At 43.6% G+C, this 26,080-nt stretch overlaps 1 protein-coding gene across 1 annotated transcript; it reads right to left on the reverse strand.

The window, feature by feature from the left end:
• Positions 1 to 6,607: 6,607 nt before the first annotated feature.
• LOC102567302 (cyclin-dependent kinase inhibitor 1) lies at positions 6,608 to 23,837 on the reverse strand. Its single transcript, XM_006267899.4, has 3 exons — positions 23,386 to 23,837; positions 16,737 to 17,179; positions 6,608 to 11,381 (listed from the first exon to the last, which is right to left on the reverse strand). Coding segments are annotated over exons 1-3 (513 nt in total). The 5' UTR covers positions 23,388 to 23,837; the 3' UTR covers positions 6,608 to 11,313.
• Between the last annotated feature and the right edge of the window lie 2,243 nt (positions 23,838 to 26,080).

Genomic DNA, 26,080 nt, shown 5'->3' on the forward strand with positions numbered 1-26,080 from the left:
CCAAATTCTTGAAAGCAAAACTCATGTCACATGTATGTGTTATGCCACAGTGGGGTGAAAACTGCAGGGATGGTCACCCCTGCTGAGGCTACAAAGCCTGCCAAATTTCAAGGTGATAGGTGCAGGGGGAGTGTGGCTTCTGGGGCCCTGCACCTCTGGCTGTTAACTGGCAAAACTCGTGACATAGGTGACACTGTGTGTATTAAGGCACAGTGGAGTGAAAACTGCAGCCCTGATAGCCCCTGCTGCGGCCATGAAGTCTGCCAGCTGTTAAGGAGATCAATGCAGCGGGGTTCTGGGGCCTTGCACCTCTAGCTGCTGACAGACAAAACTCATGACATGGGTGCTTGTGCAACTGACTGTCTCTGTCTCGGGGCAGTTGATTGTCTGTATTGATTCTCTCCTTAGTCTGTGGTTTGGTAGGTGTTAATCCTTGCTAATTAACTCATTACATTAGCTAGCTACTGTGTATAGAGCTGGTCCCTGAGTTAAACATGATTGATTGGTAACTGGTAACACAGTAGCTTAGCAGTCAGGCCTGCAGTAGTTCCTATACCCTTGCCCTCCCTCCTCCCATGCCCCAAGACCGACACAGGTGCACAAGCACCCATGTCACAAGTTTTGCCTGTCAGCAGCTAGAGGTGCAGGGCCCCAGAACCCCCCTACACCGATCTCCTTGACAGCGGGCAGACTTTGAGGCCTCAGCAGGGGCTACCATCCCTGCAGCTTTCACCCTGCTGTGCCTTAACACACACAGTGTCACCCATGTCATGAGCTTTGCTTGTCCGCAACTTGAGGTGCAGTTCCCCCCAAACCCCTGCACCTATCTCCTTGAAACTTGGCAGGCTTTGTGGCCTCCACAGGTGCTACCATCTCTGCAGTTTTCACTCCACTGTGGCTTAACACATACACGTGACATGAGTTTTGCTTTCACAAATTTGGGGCACAGTTTCTCCCAAACCACTGCACCAATCTCCTTGAAACTTGGCAGGCTTTGTGGCTGTATCAGAGGCTACCATCCTTGCAGTTTTTACTCCACTGTGGCTTAACATGCACATGTGACATGCATTTTGCTTTCAGGACTTTGAGGTGCAGTTTCCCAGAAACCCCTAAGCCTAGGGGTCATTTGCTCAGCAGGTGCAACCATCCCTGAAAGTTTCATTTAAATCAGCCAGAAGACATCAAATGTATAGGTATTTAATTTATTCCCCGTTATACTCTATGGCTGAATTGCCAAATCAGCGCTGAATCTTTTCCGAAGTGATTTGGAAGCTCCGAATCACTTCAGAAAGCCTAAAGCTTCCAGCAATTTGATTCAGATTTGTAGATTCAGCATCTGAATCATCTCCAAATCTGAATCATGATCCGAAGCTTTGCACAGCCCTAGCTAATACACAGTTACCTACTATCTTTTATTTACAGGTAATAGAAAACTGTGCATTAGCCTAATGTACTGTGCAGTGGCTGCTGCACACAATTACATAGTGACACCTTACTGAGCAGTAGATTAGTCTAGTGTGCAGTAAAGCGTCTCATATAGACGGACCCGCGGTGTTTTAGTTTAGAGACATGGGTAGAGCACTTGAAGTTAATGTTTACATCTCTGTACATATGCAAAGAGACCAAGAAAGGCCATTTAACTGAAGTACCCAGAACCATTCAGAAGTTAGGTGGTTGGTAGGTACTGAGCAGACTGTTGTTTTTTCATGACCTGGAGAATAAGCCTCCATTATGGGTGCAGAGTCATACATATTCATTATTTGAAAGCTGAGGTAATCAGAGGTCAGGTGGAAAAAAAATGAGGAGTTTCATATCACCCAGGTGGGCTCAGTGGATAATCCTGATCAAAGAGTACACATGATTGTGTCTGCTGTTGTCAAGAGGCCAGGTTCTAACTCTTGTAATAACTTCACTGATCCTTTGCATCCAGTAGCATAGACCCTGCACCTGTTGCAGGTCAGGTCCCTAATACATGAAATATTGTGCTACATTTTTAAAGCTTGACCTCAAAAGTTAGATGTCTTCTCCCTCATTCTTATATAGAAGGAAATCAGCCTTTAACTCCAAAGTTTTTAGTAGAGGCTCATTGTCTCAAAATCTTATTTTAAATTATTTTAATAGATTATACCAAATGTATACCTTAGCCTATGATCTATTACTTTAAAATTTCATTTAAGCAGTTTATTGTTTAAAAAGGAAAACTTGATTATAATTTAAATAAAAAGTATAAAAATACGTTTTAAACAAATCGATTTAAAACCATCAATTTTTTTATCCAACCTGTTACCATGTGTGTCAGTGAATATTAGCAAGTACGGTAGGAATGGGAGTCAAACTCTGAATTTGTCTTGATGACCTTTGGTTGATATGTACCAATTGTTGGTTGGTTGTGACCCATAGAGAGAATTCCCTGTCATTTTTTCTCAAATTACCTTCCCCAGAGAGTCCTTATTGTAGTTTCAGTAAATTCTTCATGCCATTTCCTTATTTTGTAGCATGAAACATGAACTCTGGTGCTCTACCAAACTGCTGCTCCACTTCACCATTGAGGTGGCTGCATCTTAATAGTGGTTAGAATGATCTTTGCATATAGTATGTATGCATTTCTGGGTTCTTTCTGGATTTAAGGTACTATATGAATAGAAATATTTTTGTGGTTATGACTTGGAGCATAGCATACTTTTTTTTTTTTCAAGACACAGTAGAAATCTGGCATTAAGGGTAGTCTAACTGCTGGGAGAGTTCCTGAACTCAATTTTGGGTAAGCACAAATAATGAAGTGAAAGGGATTTTGTGGAAAGGTAACTAGGATGATTTCAGTTTGTAGGAGGCAAACTCTCCTGCATTTTATTGCATTGGCCTGCCTATATCACAGCAAGTCATGCTGCCTTGTGGCTTAAGAAAAGATGAGACATATTGTTCAACCACAAGAATTCAAACAGTATTTTTCATGTGAGTGGAAAAAATGTGTGCTACTGGGTGGTAAAAGATTTGTGGCCATTTAAAGTACAATGTTGCAATACCCAAGCAAGAGGTGTGTTTGGGGAGGAGGGAGGTTGTGGCTTAATTTAGGCATGTCATAATGTTGGTTGAACTCCCCTCCATTAGCTGAAGCATCAGCTCAGAGGCACGTGGATCATGCAGCGTGTACTTCACTGTTTGTCTATGGCTGCAAACAGAAGTCACATTTGTTCCAGGAGAAGTCATTTTATCCCAGGACTAAGTGCAACATTTCAGATGTCCACGTCCATTGTCCTGAGAGAAACCCTAAAGGATAAGAAACAGTTTGTTCCAGGACATTGTGAAGTGAATTTGAACGTTGTCCCTGGATTGCATCATTGAACCAATGAAAGAAAAGTGGCAGTGCATTCAGCTGCTCACTAAACCCTGATTGGAAGGGTGATGTGTGTACATGGCAATTCTGGGATTTTTCTGTTCCAGGATGAGCACAGATACAACTTGTCCACGGACAAATGCGATGTCTGTTCATTGCCTGTCAGACCATTACAAGAAGTGACAGCCATGATTTTGGCATAGGTAGGCAAGGTTCTTTGAGCAAATGTGATATCTTTTATTAGACCAAATGAGTAGTTGGAAAAAAAGTTCTTGGCAAGCTTTCGGGTCCGGTCACCCTTTGTCAGGCATAGGGAGTCTCTGCTATTCTGTTTCTTGGAGTCTCAGAATAGCAGAGACTCCCTAAGCCCGACAAAGGGTGACTGCACCTGAAAGTGTGCCAAGAACTTTTTTCCAACTACTCATTTGGTCTAATAAAAAATATCACACCTATTCAAAGAACCTTGCTTGCCTATGTCCTTAGACCAACACGGCTACAACCAAAAACCTATTAACATGGTTTTGACACTGATTTTAAATTCATTTTTTTTAACAGACAATAGGTTGTTGTTGCAGTTCTTTTGACAGGCCAGGGAAATGCACAAATCAGCATGGATTTCTGTTGACTGTAGAAACAGACATCAATATTTTAAATATAAAAAAGGCATGCTGTAATCCTCCAGGTGCTAACCTTTCCTTTTGGAGCCAAGCAAAATGTTCTTCTTCTCCGTTCCTCAGTTTTGCTCCTTCTTTCTTCCTTCCTTAAACAAACAAGACCCCCTCCCTTTCTTGTAAGCCCTGCCAAAAGATTATCTATTATACTGAGTCCCAGTATTGTTAGTGTAAAAAAAAAAAGAAAGCTGCTTTCCCACAAGTGGAATAAAACTCATACACACTGATTTGATCACCTGGGTGTTTGATGGTGCTTGTCATGTGGACTGATGCCAAAATGCCTTATGAACTGCACTGATGGGTTGTAGGAGCTGGATGGAAGAAGAGCACGAGCATGATGGGATGCTGTAAAGGTAGTACTAGGATAAGTTTGGAGGAACCTAAATGTAACACTGCATGCTTATAGAAAGATAGGCAGGCAGATGGATTCCATTGCTCTCATGTAGCATAGTGACAAGTGTGTGTGTGATGTTCATCATCCCAAACAAGTGCCCAATAGAGCCTGTGCACCAAAGAATATTAACTAAAATATGTCGTATTCATCCACCCTGTAATCAGATGCATTTACTGGCATGGCTTCAACTATAAAGGTGTAGGTGAAATTAGAGATTTTAAAAAATAATAATTATTAATATTTTCTCCCACGATTAACCAAAAATATCTTTGCTGTGCAACATAATTTAGTGATTTTAAGATCTGATATTCCTGGATTTCCTAGGCAAGATTTGAGCATTTCTCTTGAAAGGTGGGCATTTTCTTTTCCCAGTGGTCTTTAGCACACCTTCCTAACCCTTATGTTATCTCAATCTGCCAGTAAGCCACAATTAAATACTGCCTTTGGTTTCAAGCCAAGGTAATTTTAAGGAGAGAAATGTCTTCTTTATGCAGGGAAGGAAGGTGGAGAAGGAAATCTTTATTTAATAGGAAGGTGTATATGTGTACTGACTCTTTAAAACTACTCAAATGCAAGAATTCCTGCTGGGAATGAATGGGCAAAGTGAAGCTGACTGTTATAAAACATGTATGATATGTACAATTGTTCACGTGGCACTACTTTATAAGAGGGAGGCAGGTTTTGGCAATAATTTTAAAAAACTGGAGCCTGAAATGAAGCCAGAAAATCCATGTATAGGTACCTGATTTTGAAAAGGCTTTTGCCCATAGCATCTTTGACTTGTAGGAATTACTGCCATCATGATAAATGTATATACATCCATAATTTGGATTGTGAAAATCTTTACTTGCTATTAAAGTGCAGCTATTTCTGGGGTAAAACATGACAGATGTTAGACCTTTCACAAAAGTTCTGCACAGCAGTTTCAAGTGGGAAATGAAATATGTCATATCCAAATGAAACTGCAGGGAAGATTTGGATAGGTGAGATGTAATTACTGAAGTTGAAATATGTCCAGGACACTGGGGCTGACTTTCTTGGTTTTGCAAATTTGAATTAAACAACTTTAATTTTAAACACCTGATGGTATTGTTCCTAGCCAGAGCAACTGGGAGATTGCAGAGGGGAAAAAAATGAGGCAGGATTTCCTAAGCAAAAACATATCCAGGGAAAGAAAAATGGACTTTGTATGCACTTCAGTGGAGAAAATATGAAATACTGCTGGAGAAGCAAAGTAACTTTTTCTGGACTCTCCCTCAGCTGAGATTAAACGACTCCAAAAGCAATGCTAATACTTAAAGTGATGAACTACAGAAGTGGAATTATACAGGGGGAAAAATTCACAGAATTTGAATTGGAGGAGAGTAGGTGAAAAAACAGGGTGGATACAAAACTCATTCTCATTTGCTTTTATAAACTTATATATAAACCAGTTTTTATTTATCATATTGCAGATATCCACAGTTAACCAAATGGGTTCAGACCACCAACTCTCTTACACTGAAATTCACTGAATCTATGACAATTCAAGCACAGCAAAATTAATACCTGAATGAAAGCACCTTGTATAAGACATCCTTTGAATTTCAGGATGACCTTTGTTGGCCTTAGTGTTACTCATTAGGCTTGCCATTGGAAGGGAGCAAATTCACTTTTCACATGGTAGTTCACAAGCTTTGGAATAAATAAGAGTGCAGACACATGACAAGCCTACTTTGTAGTAATTAAACCTGGATTCAACTCTGCAGTTAATTTACTCTGTGGTAAAGAGCAGCCCTATGTTTAGCTCTAAAACTGGCTGCCTAAATTTGGCTCTGCTACAGTGTTTGGCCAGTGCGTGGCAATGGAGACAATTTGAATTGAGTAGATGGCTACTCCAAGGTGAAGTTAACAATGGTAGTGGGTACACAACATATATACCAGAGTAACTTTCTCCAGAGTAAATTTGCTTCTGATTTCTTTGGAAATAACTTTGTATTAGAGAAAAACATTTCTTTCAGGAAAACTGCTGTTATATCATGTGTATGTTCCACTTTTCCTCCAGAGTACTTTTGTTAATACTCTGGAGTAACATGTTGTGCAGCCACATCCTAATTCTTGATCCTGCCTCAGTGAAGGGTGTTGGAGAAGATCCCTTGAGGTCCCTTTCGATCTCTGTGTTTCTAGCCCCTCCCCCCCCAATTAAAGAAATAATCCTCAAGATAACAGTGGAACATAGACATCTATTTTAATTCATCTGCAGGTTCTTCAGATAAACAACACAGAAGGGCACACATGCTAGTTTGCAAAGGAGTGGGTTTAAGCAACAGAAGGAAGCTATATTTTTATTATCCTAAAAATAACTGGAAGCACTTACAGTATTATTTTCTTGGTTTCCTTGTGGCACAATTTCTCCAGTTGTTGCCAAAGGAATTAAATTCAGATCTATTATACCTGAGAAAGTGTTTCCATGTTTGTATAATACATAAACAATTGCAAAGGCTGACCTTGGACTTGCTGTGTTCCACTCTTGTCTAATAGGATGTTGCACATAGAACACATCTTTATCTTGAGTGGAAAAGCCTTGAAGGCATATGCTTCCCTAAATCTGTATGTTGGGAATCCCATTAGTACTAATGGGAGTTGACTTGCAGATGGAGAGAAGTAAATAGCTCTGAGTCATGCGTACAGTTTATATAAGGCACGTTTAGTGTGTTGCTACATCACTGTAGCAATGCGCTGTGGCGATGTAGCATCTGTGGCAAAACCTGTGATGATGCAGCTACATTGCCGTAGTGACACGCTCCCCTGTTATAGTGCATCACTTTTGCAACATAGTGCCCAAAAATAACTGTGTGCAGCACCAGCTGCTACTGCACCGTCTTTTAGTAATAAATGATGGCTCAGTAACAATGGCGCCATAGCAGCATGTGTAGATGCGCCCATATAATAGGGGGCTCAGATGGGGTTGGCTCCATGTTTATTAATATGTTGAGGTTAAAACAGGTATACAGTATGAATTCCTGATTCAGTTTATCCTCTGCTCTGTAATCAGAAGTACATTTAAGACAGCTGCATAAGACCTTGAAACAGTGCTGCTACCATGTCTTTTAATGCCCAGATTAGTTTCTGATCACAGTACCTTGCTTCTCATTCTGCAAATGTGCTGCTTGGGTGTCTGATCCATGGCTCTGTACTCATGCAGCTAATCAAAGTCAATGGTCAGCAAATAAGGCTGGAATACACTGTTATTAGACTGAGTACACCTGAGTGCTGTATATATAAATGGAATGTATACCAAAGCTGTAGTATGCTGCTTTTTTCAAGCAGATTGCCTCCTTCTCCATAAACGTAAAGACTGGGTTTTAGACCTATTGAATTATTTCTATTGCTACACAGGAAAATACCCCTTTAAGGAAAAATCTAAAACATGTTTTAATTGGAAAACATGGTTTATAGGAGATATGGGCAGAAAAATATTTATTCCATATTTCCTTTTTGAAATACTTCTCTGTCTGAATGTTGAATAATGAATAATAGCAGATATCTGGTCATTCTCTCCTCCCTGTGCTTGGCAGACCTCAGCAACCAATCAGGGTATTTCAGCAAAGCCTCTGACCATAGTAGGGAGCATCATACTGGAAACAAGCCCTACCTCTTCCTCCATGTGAGCTAAATGCGCCAAATCTGTAAGGCAGGTGCTGTCTAGTGCACCCCCTGAGTGTGCTCAGAGCCACTGTCAGTCCTGTATGTATTTATTGGCACGTAGTCAGTGTTGTTCTAATGGAGAAAACACAACCTTTTTCAATATTTTGTGCTCAGAGTGGGAGCAGGAGAGTGGGTGTATTTTCAGGGTAATGGGCCCTAGCAAGGACAAGTAATGGAGATGCATTGGATTTTCATAGCACTAGGGCTAACAGCTGTTGTGCTGCCGTTACAGGAACCATTTTTCTTCACCTGTTATGACTTGTCTATGGAAGGAGGGGTTTGATGTCCATAGTAACTAGCTGCATTACATCAACTTCTGTAATGGAAATAACTAGTGCAATATACTTCCAGTGCAGCATCATAGCTAGCAAATATGTCAGAATACAGACCATTAAAACTTCTCACCTGTGGTCTCACCCCTATCAAGTTGTGAACATTTAGAAATTCTATATTAGAGCAGGTAATAACTAAGGATCAAACACCAATGCCAAGTAGTTCACCAATCATTTAAACAATTGCTTATAAAATTCTCAGATTTTGTAAGGCCTTGCTTCAGCAAAAGTGCTTAAACACATAACTTTATGCATGTGGTTATGTGCTTAGCTGGATCAGAATCTCAGTTAATACCTGGTCTTTTGCTATTTTCTGGGACCACAGTGTGAACAGCATACAATCTCCAGCAAGTTATCATCATTTTCTCATGCAGAAAGAGGTAGCACTTTTCCCCCTTAAAAAAAACTAAGTAACATTATGGTAACCTTGAAAACGACAGAGTTAGAAGCTCTTTTGCAGAATGCATGTCATACCAGTCAAAAAATAAGGCTGCTTTAACATACCACAGTGAAACAAAAAGGCGCACAGTGTGTCATTGGTCTGATTTTTACAAACATGCAAACACACATACATGATTGTGCAATCATTTTGTTCTTGAATTAAAGTCACACACTTGAAAAAAATAATTGGTCTGTTTTAGTCACCAGCAACAGTATAAAAACCCTTTCACACTGCATGTCAGCACACCAGTTTTGAGTACAGCTACACAAGGATGTTACCCCAAGGTTAGCTAGGGTACAAATTTACAGTGCCTCACCCAGTAACTTACCTTGTGGTAACTTGTTTGTGTAGCCACCCTGTCTCTTACAACAGGATCTCTTCATTCACAAACACATATGCTGAATTAGTTATTCACAATTCTTGCCAGACGAGGTCTAATCTAGTTTCCAGAGAGCAAAACTCCCAAGGATTTCAGTAGGAGCAGGAATTGTGTCCATCATTCCCAACTAAGTCACTGATCGAGAAAAGAAGGTATTTCTCTTGGGTCTTACTTGTCTAGAGCTGAAAATGTAGACTCTCATCCTGCAACATGCACTGCATATAGGAATGGACTTAAATCACTACATTTTATCCTTGGGAGGAGATATATTTTGGTACATTATTCTGTCTTGATGTTTTATGTAATATCAGTGTGTACTTGCATATATCTCTTTCCCTGTCTATTGCCTGCACATAAGTGTATATGCACATATAAATCTGCTGTATGTGAGAAGCCGTGGTTGATTTTGATGTAGCTCTTAGCCATGGTGTAAATGTCTAGAATGCCCAATATGCAGAGGTCTTTCCAAACTTATTCATTAAACCCTGAAGCCTACTTGTGTCCTCAGGCAACAGGATCATTTTGAGTGTCTATTTTATAGGTTTCTTTTTACATGTTATACACTGACTACTATGTGCTGTAAAATTTCAATTTACCCAAACTGGTTGAGGGAGGAGGAAGAGAAGGGACTGGAGAAGGGTAACAGAAAGGAGGACATATAAAAGTTTGTGTATGGTACATAAAAATCGTAGAAGAAATAATCCATGCAATGCCGAGAGAGACTGATGATCCAGTGCTATTAATGGCCATTAATTTTTTTTGTTGAAAAAACTATATTAATGGAATCATAGTTTGGGTACTAGCAAGAAAACATCAGTCTAGAATGTCATCTTATTGGCTGTGGGCATTACAAAACACTGTAGACAATAGGCAAATCCTGCCTTGGTTTTCACCCAAGCAAACTGATTGACCTCAGTGGAACTGCAGAAGTGAAAATGAAGACTGAATTGGGCCCAGGAATGACTTGTAAACAAGGGCCCCCAATTCTATGAGTGCAAGTGTGCATGCATACCATTGTAGATGGACAGGCAGCACCAAATTCTCCTTAAAGTAACTGTAGCTGTCTCTTTTTACCCCCGCAGGGAATTTACACATACAAGCTCTGAAATAAGTCAGTGAAAAATTGCTCTAACCAAGCTGTAGGTGCAATTTGGCATCTAAAAAATAACAGGCTGAACTGGGAAATTTGAAAAATCAGACCCGTACAGTTTAGGTTGTGAAGCTTATTAGGTGGCTAAACCACTAAAACCAGGGGAGAGGTTGCAGATTAAGGGTGTGTACCGAAGTTGCTTTTTTCCCCCGATTAAAGCACTTTATTGCTGTAACTTAACAGAAGTGCATGGCTTTATAGCACTTAAAAATGGGTACAGGGTTTTAAATGAACCCTCATTAAATGAGGTTTTAAATTTGAAGTGCTGTATTTTACAGCATGTTAGTAATTTACAGCACTTTAAATAACTTCTGTATGGTGGTCAAATTTCTAACCAGTGGAGAAGCCCCAGGAAGCTGTGGAGCACCCCCTGCCTCCAAGCCTGGAAAGTGCAGGAGGCTCAGAGGCCTCCCTTCCCCCCAAACCAAACACTGCACTTCTGTCATGTTAAAGAGTGCTATAACTTTGTAGCGCTATAAAAAGTGCTCCAAATTACAGCCCTGTAAAATGTGCATGGAGCACTTCTGTACATACCCTAAACATGTAACTATAAAAAAAGAATTAAACATGGTCCCAATTCCATGTTGACATGTCCAAATACAGTGTTACATGTGCACAGTTTAACTTTAGGTTCCCTGCTGTCCCATTCACAGAAGGCTGCTACTATTAGCCAGTTTCCAAGTTCGCTTACCAAAACACTGAAGATTAGCCACTCTTAGTTAAAAGGGATTCCAGTTTATTTGGCCTGACATCATCCTGATGCTGTTTTTGTTGTGCTTGTAAGACTTGCCATTGCTGCTTCCATGAATGTCTCTCTCTGTGATGCCGTAAGTGTTCATAGTTTGCACGCACATTTTCTGACCGTCAAATATATTTGCCAGCTCTTTGAAACATCTCTGGTGCAGATTAACCCTGTGTTCCCTTTCAGAAAGCCACATTTTCTGAAGCAGCTTTTGTGTTAGTTTTGACTCTCTTCTTCGCTGAGTAGTAATCTGTAGAAGAACCAACAAGCAAACAGAATTAGAAACTCTGGGATTAACAAGTGGTGTTTGCAAGACTCTCTCTAGTCTCCCTGCTTTTCTAGTACAGCCATTTAGGCTTTTCTTTTAAGATCCGTGAGGGAACAGAACTAATACCTTTAGCATGTTCCATATAAAGCTGTGGAATACCAAGCAAAACAAAGGAAATGGGCTGGCGTTTATCCAGCACAGATCAAAGGACTTTGGACCCTCTTATGCAAGCTGAGCAATGTGACATTTTACTCCCTGACTTCTCAGTTTTGTGGTGTTTTCTGGTCAGAAAGAGATGTTTTTCAGTACTCTTTTATCCTCCTTAAAAACAGACCCTCGGAGTAGAATAACATTAGAAAAATTATAGTTATGCTTGACTTTATTAGTCATGTTCTACTTTTGATGTTAAACTCTAGAAACAAAGACTACTACCTTGCAATAACACTGAGTATATAGTCATTCTGCACTGAAGAAAGGAGTAAGCACAGTAGTTATGAGGAAAATACTTTGTATTTTTCATATGTAACAAAGTGACTGCCCATGCAAAATTCAGATCAGTCTCAGCTCTGGAATCATGACCAGCCTTTCATAATTAGTGGAAACATTAAACAGTGATATTTTTCCCCTGACAGAAAAACAGACAGGGCCGAATTAGCTAAAATGAAACCTAAATGTTTACTTACAGTTAGAGGTCCGGGATTCTTAGCAGATGTAAACAACTTCATTGACTTTAAGTCTAGTTAAACCAGCTGAGAATGTGGCCCTTGTGATGCTTCCCATATAAGTAAACTGGCAATGTATATAGCAAATATCCATGGAGACCTAATAGCTTATGCCTTGTATTCATTTCAGCAGGGAATAATGTTGGCAGGGTCATTGGAATACTATAGGATTTCACAGCCAAAGTTCTGCAAAGAGTATTCTTTAGCCAATTTCATTAAGAGTGCAAGTATATAGCACCATGCTGAGACACCTGGGGTTAGCTTAGGGACTGGGATAGGCCTATCAGCATGGTGTTCCAGCCTAGTCTAATTAGCTAAAGGAAAGAGTACATCAGTCCTAGCAGAGTGCTCTACTGTTGCTATACCATACTATGGCTTAAACAGACATTTCATCTGAGGTGGTCCTGATTATCCTGGGTTTTAACCAACATCAAAACACCAGGGGCAGCCATTTATACCCATACCCTTTCCTGGCTGCATTTCTGCCTCTCTGCCAGTAGATAGTGAGTGAGAGTACACAGCCTGACAGGCTTGTCCTTACAGTGACTCGTAATTAAGGTGAATGACACACTATTAACTTACAGATGTACACAGCATTGTAGGAGGGAGGAAGTGATGGCACATTTTATCTTGCATACTACACAGGCATTTAAAAGGGAACAATGGACTCGTAGAATACTCTCCTCCTGGGAGAAATGCAGCAACTGTTTATACCCTATATTAGTAGCTATATTGCTTCTGGTACCTGTCCTTTTAGTTCTATGGCTCAAAAGGGTACAAAAACATTAGAGGTCTTCCAGGAGAACTGTGTGACATTACAAGGCCCAAATATATTGGGCTGAGTGAAGTCCTGGGGGTCTTGAAAACAAAGAAGTGTGTAAAGGGCTGGCATGAGAAGGTGGTGGCTGGTGCTACATATAAAATCTCTTAGTTTCTTTTCTTCCATTTACCTCTAGCCTATGAAACCCAATCAGAAGGCAGGGTGAGTATGCACCTTTACGCTAGGTATCAGACATTCAAAAAGCCCAAGGAGGAATCAATCTAAATTAGGTGGCTTTTTGTAAGCAGTGTAATTTAGATCATTAGCGAACAGAACACACATTTGCCCTTTGGTGGGGGGGGGGGAGGAGGAGGTTGGGAAGGAAATCTTAGACCAGGTTCCACCATTTTAAACTGGGCTACGTATGCTGAACTTCTGCTCTATTATGGGTATACTCCAGTTTTGTGTGCCGAACTTCTGTTGTGTTATGGGTATAGACAGGTTTCCAATCACTTATATCGGTAAAAGAGTAATGTCTGTACCTGGCCTTATAGACAGAGAGAGGGAGAGAGAGAGAACAAGCTTTATGAACTCACGTTCACTTCATCAGATGCTGTGAAAAGACATGCAGAAAGCAGGGTGTAAGAAAAAGAGAGAAATCAGAATATAAAGGATGAGGGAGCTCACAAAAGACTTTGGTTTAGTTTCTGGCAAAGTTTCGCTAAAACCTAGCTATATCTGAAACTTCCAACTGTGCATTACTTGCATGGAAACAGAACAGAGGCTGAACCAGTTGTGAGAAGAAAACAGTAGTGATGGGACAAAAGAATGCAAAATGGTGTCTGTAAAATGAACTGGTAAAACAGCAAAAATTCTGCATTTTTATTGGTTAGCCCTTCCTGCCTAAGGATACAGATACAGTTGAAAAGCCTCAGCTCCTCCCACTTTGGTGGCTCCAATATCTACCGAACCCATGGTTGGGTTTTAATATGGTGATGTTTATTTAACAGACCGCAAGCTGTCTTTGAAAGTTTAAATTAAATGCACATTGCGGGACCTTTAATGCAAAACGCTGCAGAGCTCTACTTGACTTAATGTGATTACAGACTGATCTGAGAACTAATCCTAAACTAACTTCCATCTCTAGGATGATAAAAGGTTGGGGTATGGCACAGAATCATATACTTGAGTGTCATCCCACCCCATAGATAAATCCTGTCTAATTCCAGATGGAGCAGAGCCCCGTTCTTCCCAGTTGGAGAGAAATGTTGATACTGTTGAATTGGTGATAGGAAAACTAAGCGTGTGTGTAACAGAGTGAAAGATAGAAAGATCTTAAAGGTCTGCCAGAAAAAGAAGAATTCCCATGTTTGCTGCTATCAGGTTTCTTACATCCAGAATCCTTGGAGAAGTAATAGATTCAGCAATATGCTTTCTCTTTTAAAAGCAAATGTGGAAAAGTGTTAAGTTTATGCAGATTGGTGTGCTGGCTTCCAGATCTCCTGTTAAATGTTTCTTTACTGGGGAAAATGTCCCTTGGACATCTGCATAATTTACTACTAAATGCCCAATCAGTAGCATAACAAGGGCACCCCAGGCACCGACAATAAGAGGACACCAGAATCTCCCCCAGGAATCTTTGTCACAGCAGGGACAGCCCTGCACTGCCACTGCCTGATCATAGGAAGCAAGCAGTATATCTAGTGGGTGAGGGCAAGTGGAATGGTGCTCCCCCTCTCCTCCTTCCCCCTAGGAGCCTTTGCCAGAGCAGGCATAGCCCTGCTCTAATATGTAACGTAGGGGAAGAAGAAATGTGGCACCACTGTCAGCTCCGGGGGAGCCCAGTTATGGGGCTGCTGCTGCTGGGGTGGACTGATGCTGCTACAGCAGTGGCAGTAGCCAGCAGTTGCTTAGGAAGGCAAGTCTTGCCTTGCCTTCACCTACTTGCTACCCCATCTGGCCTACAGTGGTTGCACCTGTCCCACCCTGGGTGCTCAATGAGCTTGCTACACCTCTGTGCCCAGCAAGAGATTTGCAGTTGAATAGTGACTCCCACATGCCACTAAGCTCAAAGGCAAATCCACTTAAATTTTACTGTTAATTGGTTAAGGCCTGAAAAGCCCAATGGACATCAAAAGTGCATTTATCATGTACCATAGCCCCATCCTCTGGTATAGGATGGTCCTCTCTTCACTAATCTGTAACCTACCCTTGAATATCTTTAGTGATGATGATGACTCCATCACCTCTCCTGGCAAGCTATTGCATTGCCTGATTAACTTTTGTATTCAAAAACATGTCCAAAATCTTAGTCTTTTTGACAGATTTAAGCTGATACTTAGTGTTCTCTGCCTCAGGCTGGCAAGAAAATACCTTGGTGACAAACTGACAGCCCAGTAAGTACAAGTAAAATATCATCATTTATGGGCAGATTTTCAAAAGAGCTCAGCTCCCTCTTCAGGACACCAACATGAGGAGTCTGATTTTTCAGAAGAGTTTAGTGCAGAGTTCTGAGCACTTCTGAACATGTGACAATAAGCATCAGAATAGGAGCCCCTTTGAAAAAAATGTATATGGGAGCTGAACTCCTTTGAGTATCTAGCACCACATATCAGTGTTGAATACCTGAAAAATTGGCCCTTTCTGCCATCTGGCCAAATTTCAGACTGATCTGTCTCTTAAAAAAATCTCTAGAGGCTTTTGCTGAAGACCATATACAAAATAATATTCATATCTACAATGGCTTCTTCCTTCTGGTTCCTGCTCTACCCTCTTCTGATTCTGTTGTTCCTCATACTTCATTTTTGGGTCCTCATACTACATTTTTGGGAAGACAGCACCTGATTAACTGTGGGCAGCTCTAAAAATAAAATAAAATAAATAAAATAAAATAAAAAGAATAAATGGAAGTGGATATATGCTTGTGGTGAGACCCAAGTTCCCCTTTAAGGTGAGATCAACTACCATATTTTCTCACATACAGTATGCCTTTGTATACAGCACATCTTTTTTAAGGGCAGCATGAAGAAAAAAACCCAACTTCCTTTGTGGTAACTGAGTAGCAGCTGCTAGGGAGTCAAGCTTACTGCCAGCCTCACATGCTGGATGGGGTCCACAAACAAACCCAGTACCCCGGGGCCAGGCCATGTGCTGGGTCTGACCTGGTGCATAAGGGCCATGTGTTGGGTCTGGGGCTGCATGTCAGGTATAGCTGTGAAGCATCCCTGCATGGGTGGCTGAATTGGTGTGCAGAGCCATGTGGTCTGGCTGGGGGGCTCCCCGTGGGTCCAGGAATTTGGCAGTGGGGGAGTGCTAGTAGTGTTAATGAGTGTGGTTTGAAGGAGCACTCTGGGACTGCTGCTGCTGCTCCCTTACCACCAAATTTCTGGACTCATGGGGAGCCCTATTTCTCACATATAATGCATGTCCCAAGTTCTACCAGCTGGTTTTGTGGGAAAGGTGTAGGTTATATTCAAGAAAAACACAGTATTTTTCTTAGCACTCCTCCCACTCAACTGCCTAAACTGCTTTCCCATCCCCACAAAATATTAAAGAGTAATCAATCATTATTTGCCTTGGATTGACTTTCAGAAGTCCTACACAAAAATAAATCCCAAAGAAATCTATGGCAGCTGCAGGTGCTCAGCACTTTCTAAAAATAAAGCCCACGGTATCTCATGTACACTGAACATTTTAAGGCCACTACTTCTTGGAATCATTAATGCCATCTAATTTATCTGAAGAGTTGCCTGTGTGAAATCAGGACTGGTAAGAGGCCTATCAGAAGCTAATTTCTGCAAAGCCCTGTCTCTGTTTTTTCTGGGGTAAGCAACAAACAGCAAAAATCTCACGCACCTGTGACGGAAGCCTGTCTTTGTTTCCTCACTTCTTGGCTCTTGCCTACAATTTTCTTGGGAGCTTTGGATTTCTCAGTCATTGTCACCTTGGCAAACTGGTGATCCCTGGCTTCCTTACCCATGGGCCGGTTCAAGAGCTGCAAGGGCTTGCGAGCCTCTCCTACCACACAGCTGTGGTAAAAGGCTGGGACCTCATGGCCCTGTAGCTCTTCCCATTGCAGGAGCCCCTCAGCTGGTATTTCTCGTAGGAAGTCAAAGTTCCACTTCTGCTTGGCTCCCTCTACACCGCTGCGCAGTAGCTGCTGGAAGTCCTTCTGCAGCTGCTCATGGTCCACAGGACCAAAGAGGTTCCTTCGCACACAGTTTGTCTTCACTGGTCTCCACACCATCATCTTTTCGCCCTTCTGCTGCTCTCCAGTGAGCTTAAAGATCAGTGATTCCCTACCAAGGACAGACCATGAAACATACTCAATTTAACAAGCATCATATATTCTTGGTAGGGAGAGAGGGGTAGCTAAAGGCACGGACAAAAGTGACAATTTTTGCTGAATCTGGCCCCTGAAAGCACTCTACAGCCATAACCTAACACAAATGCACAGTTGCAGAGCACTTTAAAAGGGCCAGATTCCATGACAATCTGAACCCATGTAATGAGGGTTCAGATAAAGGCACTCCAAAGTGGAGTGCCTTCATTAACTTGTGTCTGCATGTGCTAGGAGCAGGACTGGGCTGACACAGCCCAGCCCTGTTCCTGGCACTATTTTCAGAATGGAAAGGGGGAGAAGAGAGTAGAGGGAGCTCATTTTGTGGGTTGCCAGCCCACCTGGGGCGGGGGGAGGGACTCCAATCCATCCCCCACTCCAGCTCAGGCTAGGGAAACCCCAAAACAGACCTCCCTCTCTTCTTCAAACCCCTCCCCCCCCAACACAACAGCTAATGTCTCTTGGGTTGGGAAGATCCGCCTAACCTATGGCATTTTCTGTGAAGCTCCATGAGTTAGAATGGGGAGCTGCACTTCTGTCTGCACCTTGTATGTTTGGATATTTCTGAGTATCTTAAAGGAAATGTTTCAAAACTTCTCCAAGTCTCCATTCCTCATGGAGAACTGCCGTTGGCTTCACTGGGATGCAGCTGGAGGCTGATATCTTACCTGCTGTAAGAGGTGTGGGCGGAAGGAAAGGGAGGCCTTCCTCTCTCTTTTGTCTGTGGTTTACTATAGAATGAATGACAGGTGTAGGATCATTTATCTTGGAGTCCCAGGGGAGCACTGGGGAACTGACTTTAAGTTCTTTGGGGTCAAGAGTGTTTGGTTATGCAGTGTCTCCTACAATGGGCTCTTAGTCCGGGACTGGGACTTATGGATTTTAACACAATATACTGTAAATAACAACGGGGTGGGCAAAAAGATATGGGGACAAGTGAGGAGACACAGGAGACAATGTGTATTAAATATTCCAGTATGAAGGGAAGGGATTGAAAGAAATCTCAGGGTGGAAAAAGTGAAAAAAATGGTAGTATAAGAGTGATGTAGCTGTGGTGGTCCAGAAATTATAAGAGAGGCAAGGATTTCTTAGGGTGATATCTTTTACTGGACCATCTGCATTGTTGGGTTAATTAGACAAGCTTTCAAATGAAAAGCATTCATGCCATCTGATCAGACCAGACAAAGAATTTCTTGCATTTGGAAGCTTGTCTAACTCTGTCCTAACCACACATTTGGTTCAATAAAATATATCAACCTAAGAAATCCTTGCCTCTTGGAAGAAAATATAAAAGCCAGGATACAGCGGAGATGGTATCTCTCCCTTGGCTACTGTTCCTATTTACATTCGCTATTTAAGTTGGAACCTGAACCATGCAGAAATGTAACCACCTCCCTGTAATTTTTATTCTACCTTCTGAAACAAAATGTGCATGTGGTATGGGTGAAATTCCCACCCATAGACAAAAATAAAAGCAAGCTTATGTATTTGATCCTGGCAGGGCAAATCCTGCCCCAACACCACTTGGGATTGAAAGCTTCCTATAGAAGAGAATATTCAGAGAGGAAAAGGAGGGACATGGTTTGGAGGTTGCTCAGGATTCTGATTTCTCTGTTTTAGGGTACCCCAGTGGCTACAGCATTTCCTTGGGTGGTTGGAAGCCTCAGGTTGAAATCCCCATTCTACAAGGAGGTCCTTAGCTCTAGTTCTGGGATTGCACTGACTCTATGCATGGTTTTGATCAAGTCACTTAACCTCTCTCAGCCTTTCTTCCTTACTCTGTATAGCCTGCAGACCTCAGAAAGGTCAGAAAGGACTATTATGGTCATCTTCTCTGCTCTTGTACATACCACAGGCCATGGAACTTCACCCAGACAAAACTGAAAACATCTTTCAGAAAGATACCCAATGTCTTTCTATGTATGGATCCACTTGACCAAAGAATGTCTCCCCACAGTAAAATGCAGAGGTTAATGTGGCCTCAGGAATACATGAGTAACCAACAAAGTTGTAGACCCAACTGCACCTCTGAAGTTTGCAGGCTATACAGAGTAAGGCAGAAAGGCTAAGAGAGGTTAAATGACTTGATCAAAGCCATGCACAGAGTCAGTGCAATGCCAGAAATAGAGCTAAGGAACTCCTGGTAGAATAGGGATTTCAACCTGAGGCTCCAACCTCCCAGGGAAGTGCTGTAGCAGCTGGGGTACCCCAAAACAAAGCTGACCATTGGCGATGGATGTTTTGCTTGGGTCGCATCTAGCTTAAGGGTGCTCTGAGCGTACCCACAGGAATAGACCCCTGTGATTAGACAGGCAGGACAATGCTGAAACTGAGAATCTGGCTTTGCAACTAGGGATCTGAGCTGCTCTTAGATGTGGAGCAGTATCAATGCTTAGGTGACTTCGCACATACCCTTTCTTCTGCTGGGAGTGTCTCTATCACTCAATACTATGCCAGGCTGTGCCATAGTGAGACATGCTACCTCTGTTCCATCTGTGCTAGCTCTCACATTGGAAGCAGTGTCACCAGCACGGTGTCTCAGTACAAGGTTGCCAAATGCCATAATAGTGGCGTGGACATCTTCTAAGGCACTGAGGAAATTTTGCAACTTTAGGGTTTGGCAGCAAGTGAGTGATAGTGCTTAAGCTACCAGTTATGCAGGTTGTGAATTTTCATTTCTAACTAGGAGAACTTTTGCGGCCTCTGCTCTTCCCTATGCCTGATGAAGGGTGTGTGTGCCCCAAAGCTTGCAGATAAATGCAGTAGTTTGTTTGCAAATATCTAGTTGGTCTAATAAAAGATATCACCTCTTCCACGAGTTTTGATCCCCTAAGCTATCAGTAGCACCTAAATGATAGATTTTGGTGCCCAAATCCTTTTGTGGCTCTAACCCACAGCTCTCAGTGCCTCCAAGGGGAGGCAGCTGCAATTACAGCAATAGAAATAAGCCTCTGGGTGGTGTCCAAGATCTCAGAAGGAAACTGCTCTTCCTGCAATCATGTATCACCTTGCCCTGAACTGTTAGGATATTCAGCAGTATCGGTTGTCACTATAGCTAATAACAGCCACACTGCTGCTATGTTGCTTTTTCATCTGGTGCCAAACCTCCAGTAGTTTAAGCTAAGTTCACACAAAGGTAATCCATCACATTTGGGAAAGGAGAGGCAAGGCACTGGAGGAAACAATCTTTTGTCTTAGAAGCTTTTCTCAGATGAACGGTGAACCGCTTCTTTGATACAACTGCACCAGGATAAAATAAAAAAAACAAACAAACCCTGATGTTTCTCAAACATATGGGGCTTTGTGATAGTATTATTTTTGAATATCTTAAGTAACATTTACTAGACAAGAAACTGCCTTGCTTATGTCTTAACTATCTTCTTTCTGACAGTAGTACCATTTTGTTTTTCAGGGGAAGGTATGGGGACCTTAAAATGAGCAGTTACACAATAGCATCTTGCCAGAGAACGTTTTTCCTTCTCTTTGCCGTGTGTGTGTGTGTGTGTGTGGGGGGGGGGGTAATTATTGAGGCTTTCATAATTGTGCATGACTTGGGTAAAATCCTCGCTATAAGGATTTCACTCCTTGCCCCCTTTTTTAGAATCCTGCTAAAATTCTTGATCTGGGGGGTGTATTGTGGCAATGAGATTGCAATATTAATTCTTCATTGTGTAACAGCCTAAACCTTACCTGCAAAAAATAAAATAACCTAAAATATTTTCTGTATGCAAAATGCTTAGAATTTGGAAATTCCTTGTGGTCTGTATGGTTCATTTCCTCCTTTTCTCTTGCATCCATTTTTTTTTTGAAGAGTTCTATCAACTCTGTGAGCCTGACCCTCTTAATTGGTATCTAGCGGTGGCATTTCTAACTCCCCTTAAGTTTATCTGACCTCTTAAACCTGTTCTAAGAGGAACACTGGGCATGTCCACACATGCACCATTACAGCGCAGTACTGTGCAGTATGGTCATGTGCCTACACGTGCATGTTTGTACCACGCTGTAATGCCTGCACGTGTACATGCTGGTGTAAAAGCTGCTACAGCTCAGTAATTTACTGCTCAGTAAATGCACATGTAGACATGCTCACTAAGTTCTGTGATAAAGGAATATTTTTGATTTCGCATTAAAAGTCAAAATTTCAAATGAATTTCAAAATGGACCAGGTCTAAAAATGAATAGATGATGGTGATGATGTGGTGACACTGGAGTACTGCATCCAGTTTTGGGCCCCTCACTTCAGGAGGGACGTGGATAAGCTTGAGTCCAGAGGAGAGCTACCTGCACAAGCAAAGGTCAAGAGAGCAAGCCTTATGAGGAGAGGCTGAGGGACATGGGACTCTTCAGCCCAGAGAAGAGAAGGCGCAGGGGGGACTTGGTGGCAGCCTATAAGTATATAAGCGGGGTACACCAGGATCTGGGAGAACAGCTGTTCACCAGGGCTCCCCAAGGGATAGCAAGGTCTAACAGCCACAAATTTCTGCAAGGCTGATTTAGACTGGACATAAGAAAAAACTTCTTTACTGTCTGAGCGGCCAGGATCTGGAACAGACTCCCCCCAGAAGTGGTGCAAGCACCTACTTTGGACTCATTCAAGAAATGTTTGGATGCTTACCTTGCTGGGATCATTTGATCCCAGCAGACTTCCTACCCATGGCAGGAGGCTGGATTCAATACTCTCGCAAGGTCCCTTCCAGCCCCTAATATCTATGAATCTATGAATGATTTTGGCAAAATAACTCAATGTTTTTAGGGGGATTTTACATTCTTTTCCTTGCTGGTACATGCTAGTTCCCTCTGTATGACAAGCAGGGGGAGGGCATTCAAACTGCTAACCACACAAATGGTTACTGCGCAATAAGGCGTCTACACATGACTGTGTAGCAACTACTCAGGTGTAAACATAGGTGATGCATGAGGGGGGGTATGTGCTCTCCCTAAAATTGGCCACCACTGCTGCTTGTGTCACCACTTGCGGGCAGTCACTGCTCACCATCCTCTCCCCCTCACCACTGACACTGCTGTGGCTGCCTGTGGGCGGTCCCCGCTTGGCCCACCCTCACCACCATCACCGCGGCTGCCTGCAGGTGGTCCCCGCTCGCCGCCGACACATCCCTGCTGCAGACACCCTTCGTTCCCCCCCAGCCTCAGGAGGCACACGTTGTTCATGGGTGTTAATTTGCTATGTAAATTACACCCAAATTTACACCCAAATCAGCATAGGTCACCATAGTTACTGCACAGTATGGGTATGCACGTGTAGGCACATGACCGTGCTGCACAGTCATGTTTGGTTACCGCACAACACCCGCAATTACTGCGCAGTAATGGTTTTTCAGACGCGCGATTGTCCCTGACAGGTGCTTTGCAGGGTTTTATCCATCCCTTGTAAAGGCCGCACTAAAGTCTCTGCCCCCTGCTGCTAGAGCTGCCGGACTCCCGCAGCCTGCAGAGCTCTTGGCTCGCAGTCGGGCCCTGGGACGCGGAGGGGAAATCCCAAGGAAGAGCCTGGGGCGGGCGAGGCTGCCGGAGGGCAGGGCTCCTCACGGGGGAGGCGGCGGCGCAAGGCAGCCCCCCCCCGCCCCCCTTCAACCCGCGGCGCCACGCGCCACTTCTCCCGGGCACTGGCGGGCTCCTGCGCGGGCGGCGGCGGCGGGGGGGGTGCCGTGTCCCCGCCCGCAGGGATCCCGGTCCCGCTTCCCGGGCCGGGCCCAGCGCCGGGACATGGCAGCGCACCCGCGGGCCGTCACGGAAGGGAGCCCCAGCCTGCGGGTCCTGCTGCTCGGGCAGGTTGGAGGCGGGCAAGGCAGTGCGGGAGGAGCACAGGAACGGGCTCCCAGGGTATCGCTCCAGGGCTTGAAGAAGGCGGGGGGGGGGGGAAGGGGAGGTGGCAGAGGCTGCTCTTCCAGCCCCTCCTTTTCTAGGGGTCTGTGATTCCCAGGGTGCAAATTAACGGGGAGCGCCTGCGTGAGAGAAAAGCCCCCCCCCCCATGGTAAAATTTGAAATCATAAGCGGGAGGGGGCCTCCAGTCAGATGCCTCCTTCACTTAGGTGGACTTGTTAATCAGTGAACTGGTTTAGTTTGTTTTGCAGACCCCCTCCTCTCCCTAGAGTCAAAGTGTAATTCAACCCCCAGATTCCCCTCCCTGGTGGCAGCTCACTTACATCCCTGCTGGCCTCTGCTCTTGGCTTCCCTGGCTCTGGCTTCGGGGGCTGGTGTCCAGGTGAGGAGGGGGAGGAGGAGGAAGAAGGCACTTGTTGATTTCAGATGTCCCGGCAGGTTTCTGATGGCATCCAGGAGCTTGTCTTTCTCTCCATCCAGCTGCAATCAGTCACTGCCGCCTGCCGATGGCTGGGGAGGAGGAATGGCTAGACCTCTCCCTCCCGCTGCCCCTCTTCATAGTGTGTCTCTCTGCCTCCTCCTCCTCCTGGGCTCTCCCTCGTGCAGTTTGTAAAGCTTTTGCTTCGCGGCTGATTAACTTCCACATTCCTGGCTCCTTTCCAGGTTCTCGGTGGCACGTGGATCTGCAACGTGACTGCCTCCCCCGCTTCCCCCCCCACTTTCCGTATACCTGAGGTTGCCAAATAGGCCAAGTCCAAGCCAAACACTTGCAGTTGCTGACACAGAAAGGAGGAGGAAGAGAAGCATCAGGCCACAGGGTGGGGAGGAGACGGATGAGTCGGGACGCGCCTGCCTGGGGTGGAGTTCTGCCCCTGACTGTGGACATTATCGTACAGGCAAAACCCTTCAGCGGAAACTTTTCACCCATCAGGCTGAAATCTAGTCAGCTAAAGAAAGAAACAGCTTCAAGCAGCTCATCTCTCCCTCCTCCTCCCTGTGCACGGTTACATTTCCCTATTTTTAAACTCTTTTTTCCCGCTACTTCATGCTCATGAATGAAAGGCTGGCACAAGCCGCAGAGAAACAGCTTGGCCGAGGAAAGCAAAGACACTAACCAGACTCATAGGGCTGTCAAAGAGACAAAACAAAACAGAGCTGAAAACAAACTCATCATTTTTTTTCTTTCCCCCCCTCTCAGACTGCTTTCAAATATAGTCATTTAGGGGGTGCTTGCGGCAGCCCTCGGGCAGAATGAGCTGATGTGGGATTCTTACAGTTGCCGTCTTTCAAAAAGGGATGGTCCCAAGCTGGATAACTGGGGCACCTGCCACATGTTACACTTAAGATCTGATTAACCAGTTAGTTACATCTTCTTAAGCTGTGACCTGGCCATACATTCAATTAATGAATGGCATGATAAAATGAGGAATAAGCCACAAAGTTATTCCACAAAAATGTATAATAACTTTGTGGCTGGTTCCTATTAGCCATTAATTGAACATGTGGCCTTGGGCACCCCTGTGGCTGGGACCCCCATCAGCAGACGGGGCCCTTGGCTGCAAGGTCACACCATGGGCTGGGAGCCCCCAGGTGATAGGACTCACCCACCGTGGTGCATCTCTGATGGAAGCTGGGTCAGCTGATGAGGCTTGCAGCCACAGAAGATTGCAATTTGCCAGGGCAGGGGGAGCAAGGGATCATGATCCAGGGCTCCCCCTGCACTGGCAATAAGGCACGATGGGATCTGATGTGTGATCCCACAATTGCGCCTCCTGACAGGCAGGTATGGCACAGCAGGTAGTGCGATTACTTAGATTGTGCATCAGATCTCATTCCACCTTTACCTGCATGTCTGGCAGGAGTCTAAGATTTTCATATTTTAAACATTTTTTTATTAAAAAACCCTGTCTAGTCCAATTTATCTCAACAGATATGTCCTCACCACCATCGTTATTTATCTTTCTGTTTGGCGGCTTAAGTCCGCCAACAGGACTTAGGCTCAGAATTACGGTGCTGACCTGTTAGACACACTGTTGCCTTATGACTTTCTCAGCCCTGAGCTGAACTTGTGGAGTTAGATGCCAAAAAACAGTATCCAAAGGAATCAACTGAACTACAAAGGTGGGGTTTGGCTCTGCTTCTCTGAGGTGGTTTGGGAATGTCTCCATTGGCTCCATGTTGAGACTGGGAATGCTACCAGAAGTAGGCCTCACCCACTCATTCCTACTTCACGTGCATCAGCTCCCCAAAATGAGGCAATGTAATTGCCTTGGAATGGCTCCAAGGGCACGTCCATCAGTGTTCTTAGGTTATGTTCTGGGTGGGCTTAATAGCATTGGGTTGAACAGTTTTGGGTCTGATCATACATGGAGTGAGGGTGAGTGAGTGGGGTATGCTTCATAGGAATACTGCAAAGTACGTCATAGAAGTGACAGACATATCCTGAGGCACCTAACTACTTTATTTGTTGGGCTAGAAAGAGACAGTGCATGAGAATGACCTTACAGCCTGGCAATTAGTGCATTCACCTGGAAGTAGTGAGTAACAGGGTCTTCTAATGCATTTTATATAAAAAAGGGAATAGTTTATACAGTTAAGCACAAGAGAAACTCATTCAAGTACACCCTACAGCATGGGGGTTAGGGCACTTTCTTAAGAGATCAGTGTTCAAAACCTTGCTTCAGATCTACTACAGGAGGGATTTGAACTTGGCTCCACATCCCTGGTGGATACTTTGAGCCCTGGGCATGGGAATAGTATTTTACCTTACTTGTTGAAGTCTAGTCCTGTAGGGGTGATTGAAGCATCCCCATTGAGGGAATGTGAATTCTGCAGGATAGTTTATGAATCCTGCTGAGGACTAAGTATTCAATGTTTTGGCAACATCAGGACTTGAGTGGCTTTGTGCATGCTCAATAGCAGAAATGTAGGTGATAAGGGGCTCCTATATGTGTGTAGGGAGCCTGCTCCAATGTGCTGGAAATCGAGTGCATCAGAGCAGACTCGATTAGTCTGCTG

The sequence above is a fragment of the Alligator mississippiensis genome, chromosome 4 (genome assembly GCF_030867095.1).
Source record: "Alligator mississippiensis isolate rAllMis1 chromosome 4, rAllMis1, whole genome shotgun sequence".
Taxonomy (NCBI): Eukaryota; Metazoa; Chordata; order Crocodylia; family Alligatoridae; genus Alligator; species Alligator mississippiensis.

What these genes read in the sequence shown, in the direction of transcription:
- LOC102567302 (XM_006267899.4), bottom strand. An exon ending in AAGACAGGCTTCCGTCACAG is followed by an intron (nt 11,382 to 16,736) that starts GTGCGTGAGATT and finishes GTTCTTCTACAG; the next exon opens with ATTACTACTCAGCGAAGAAG.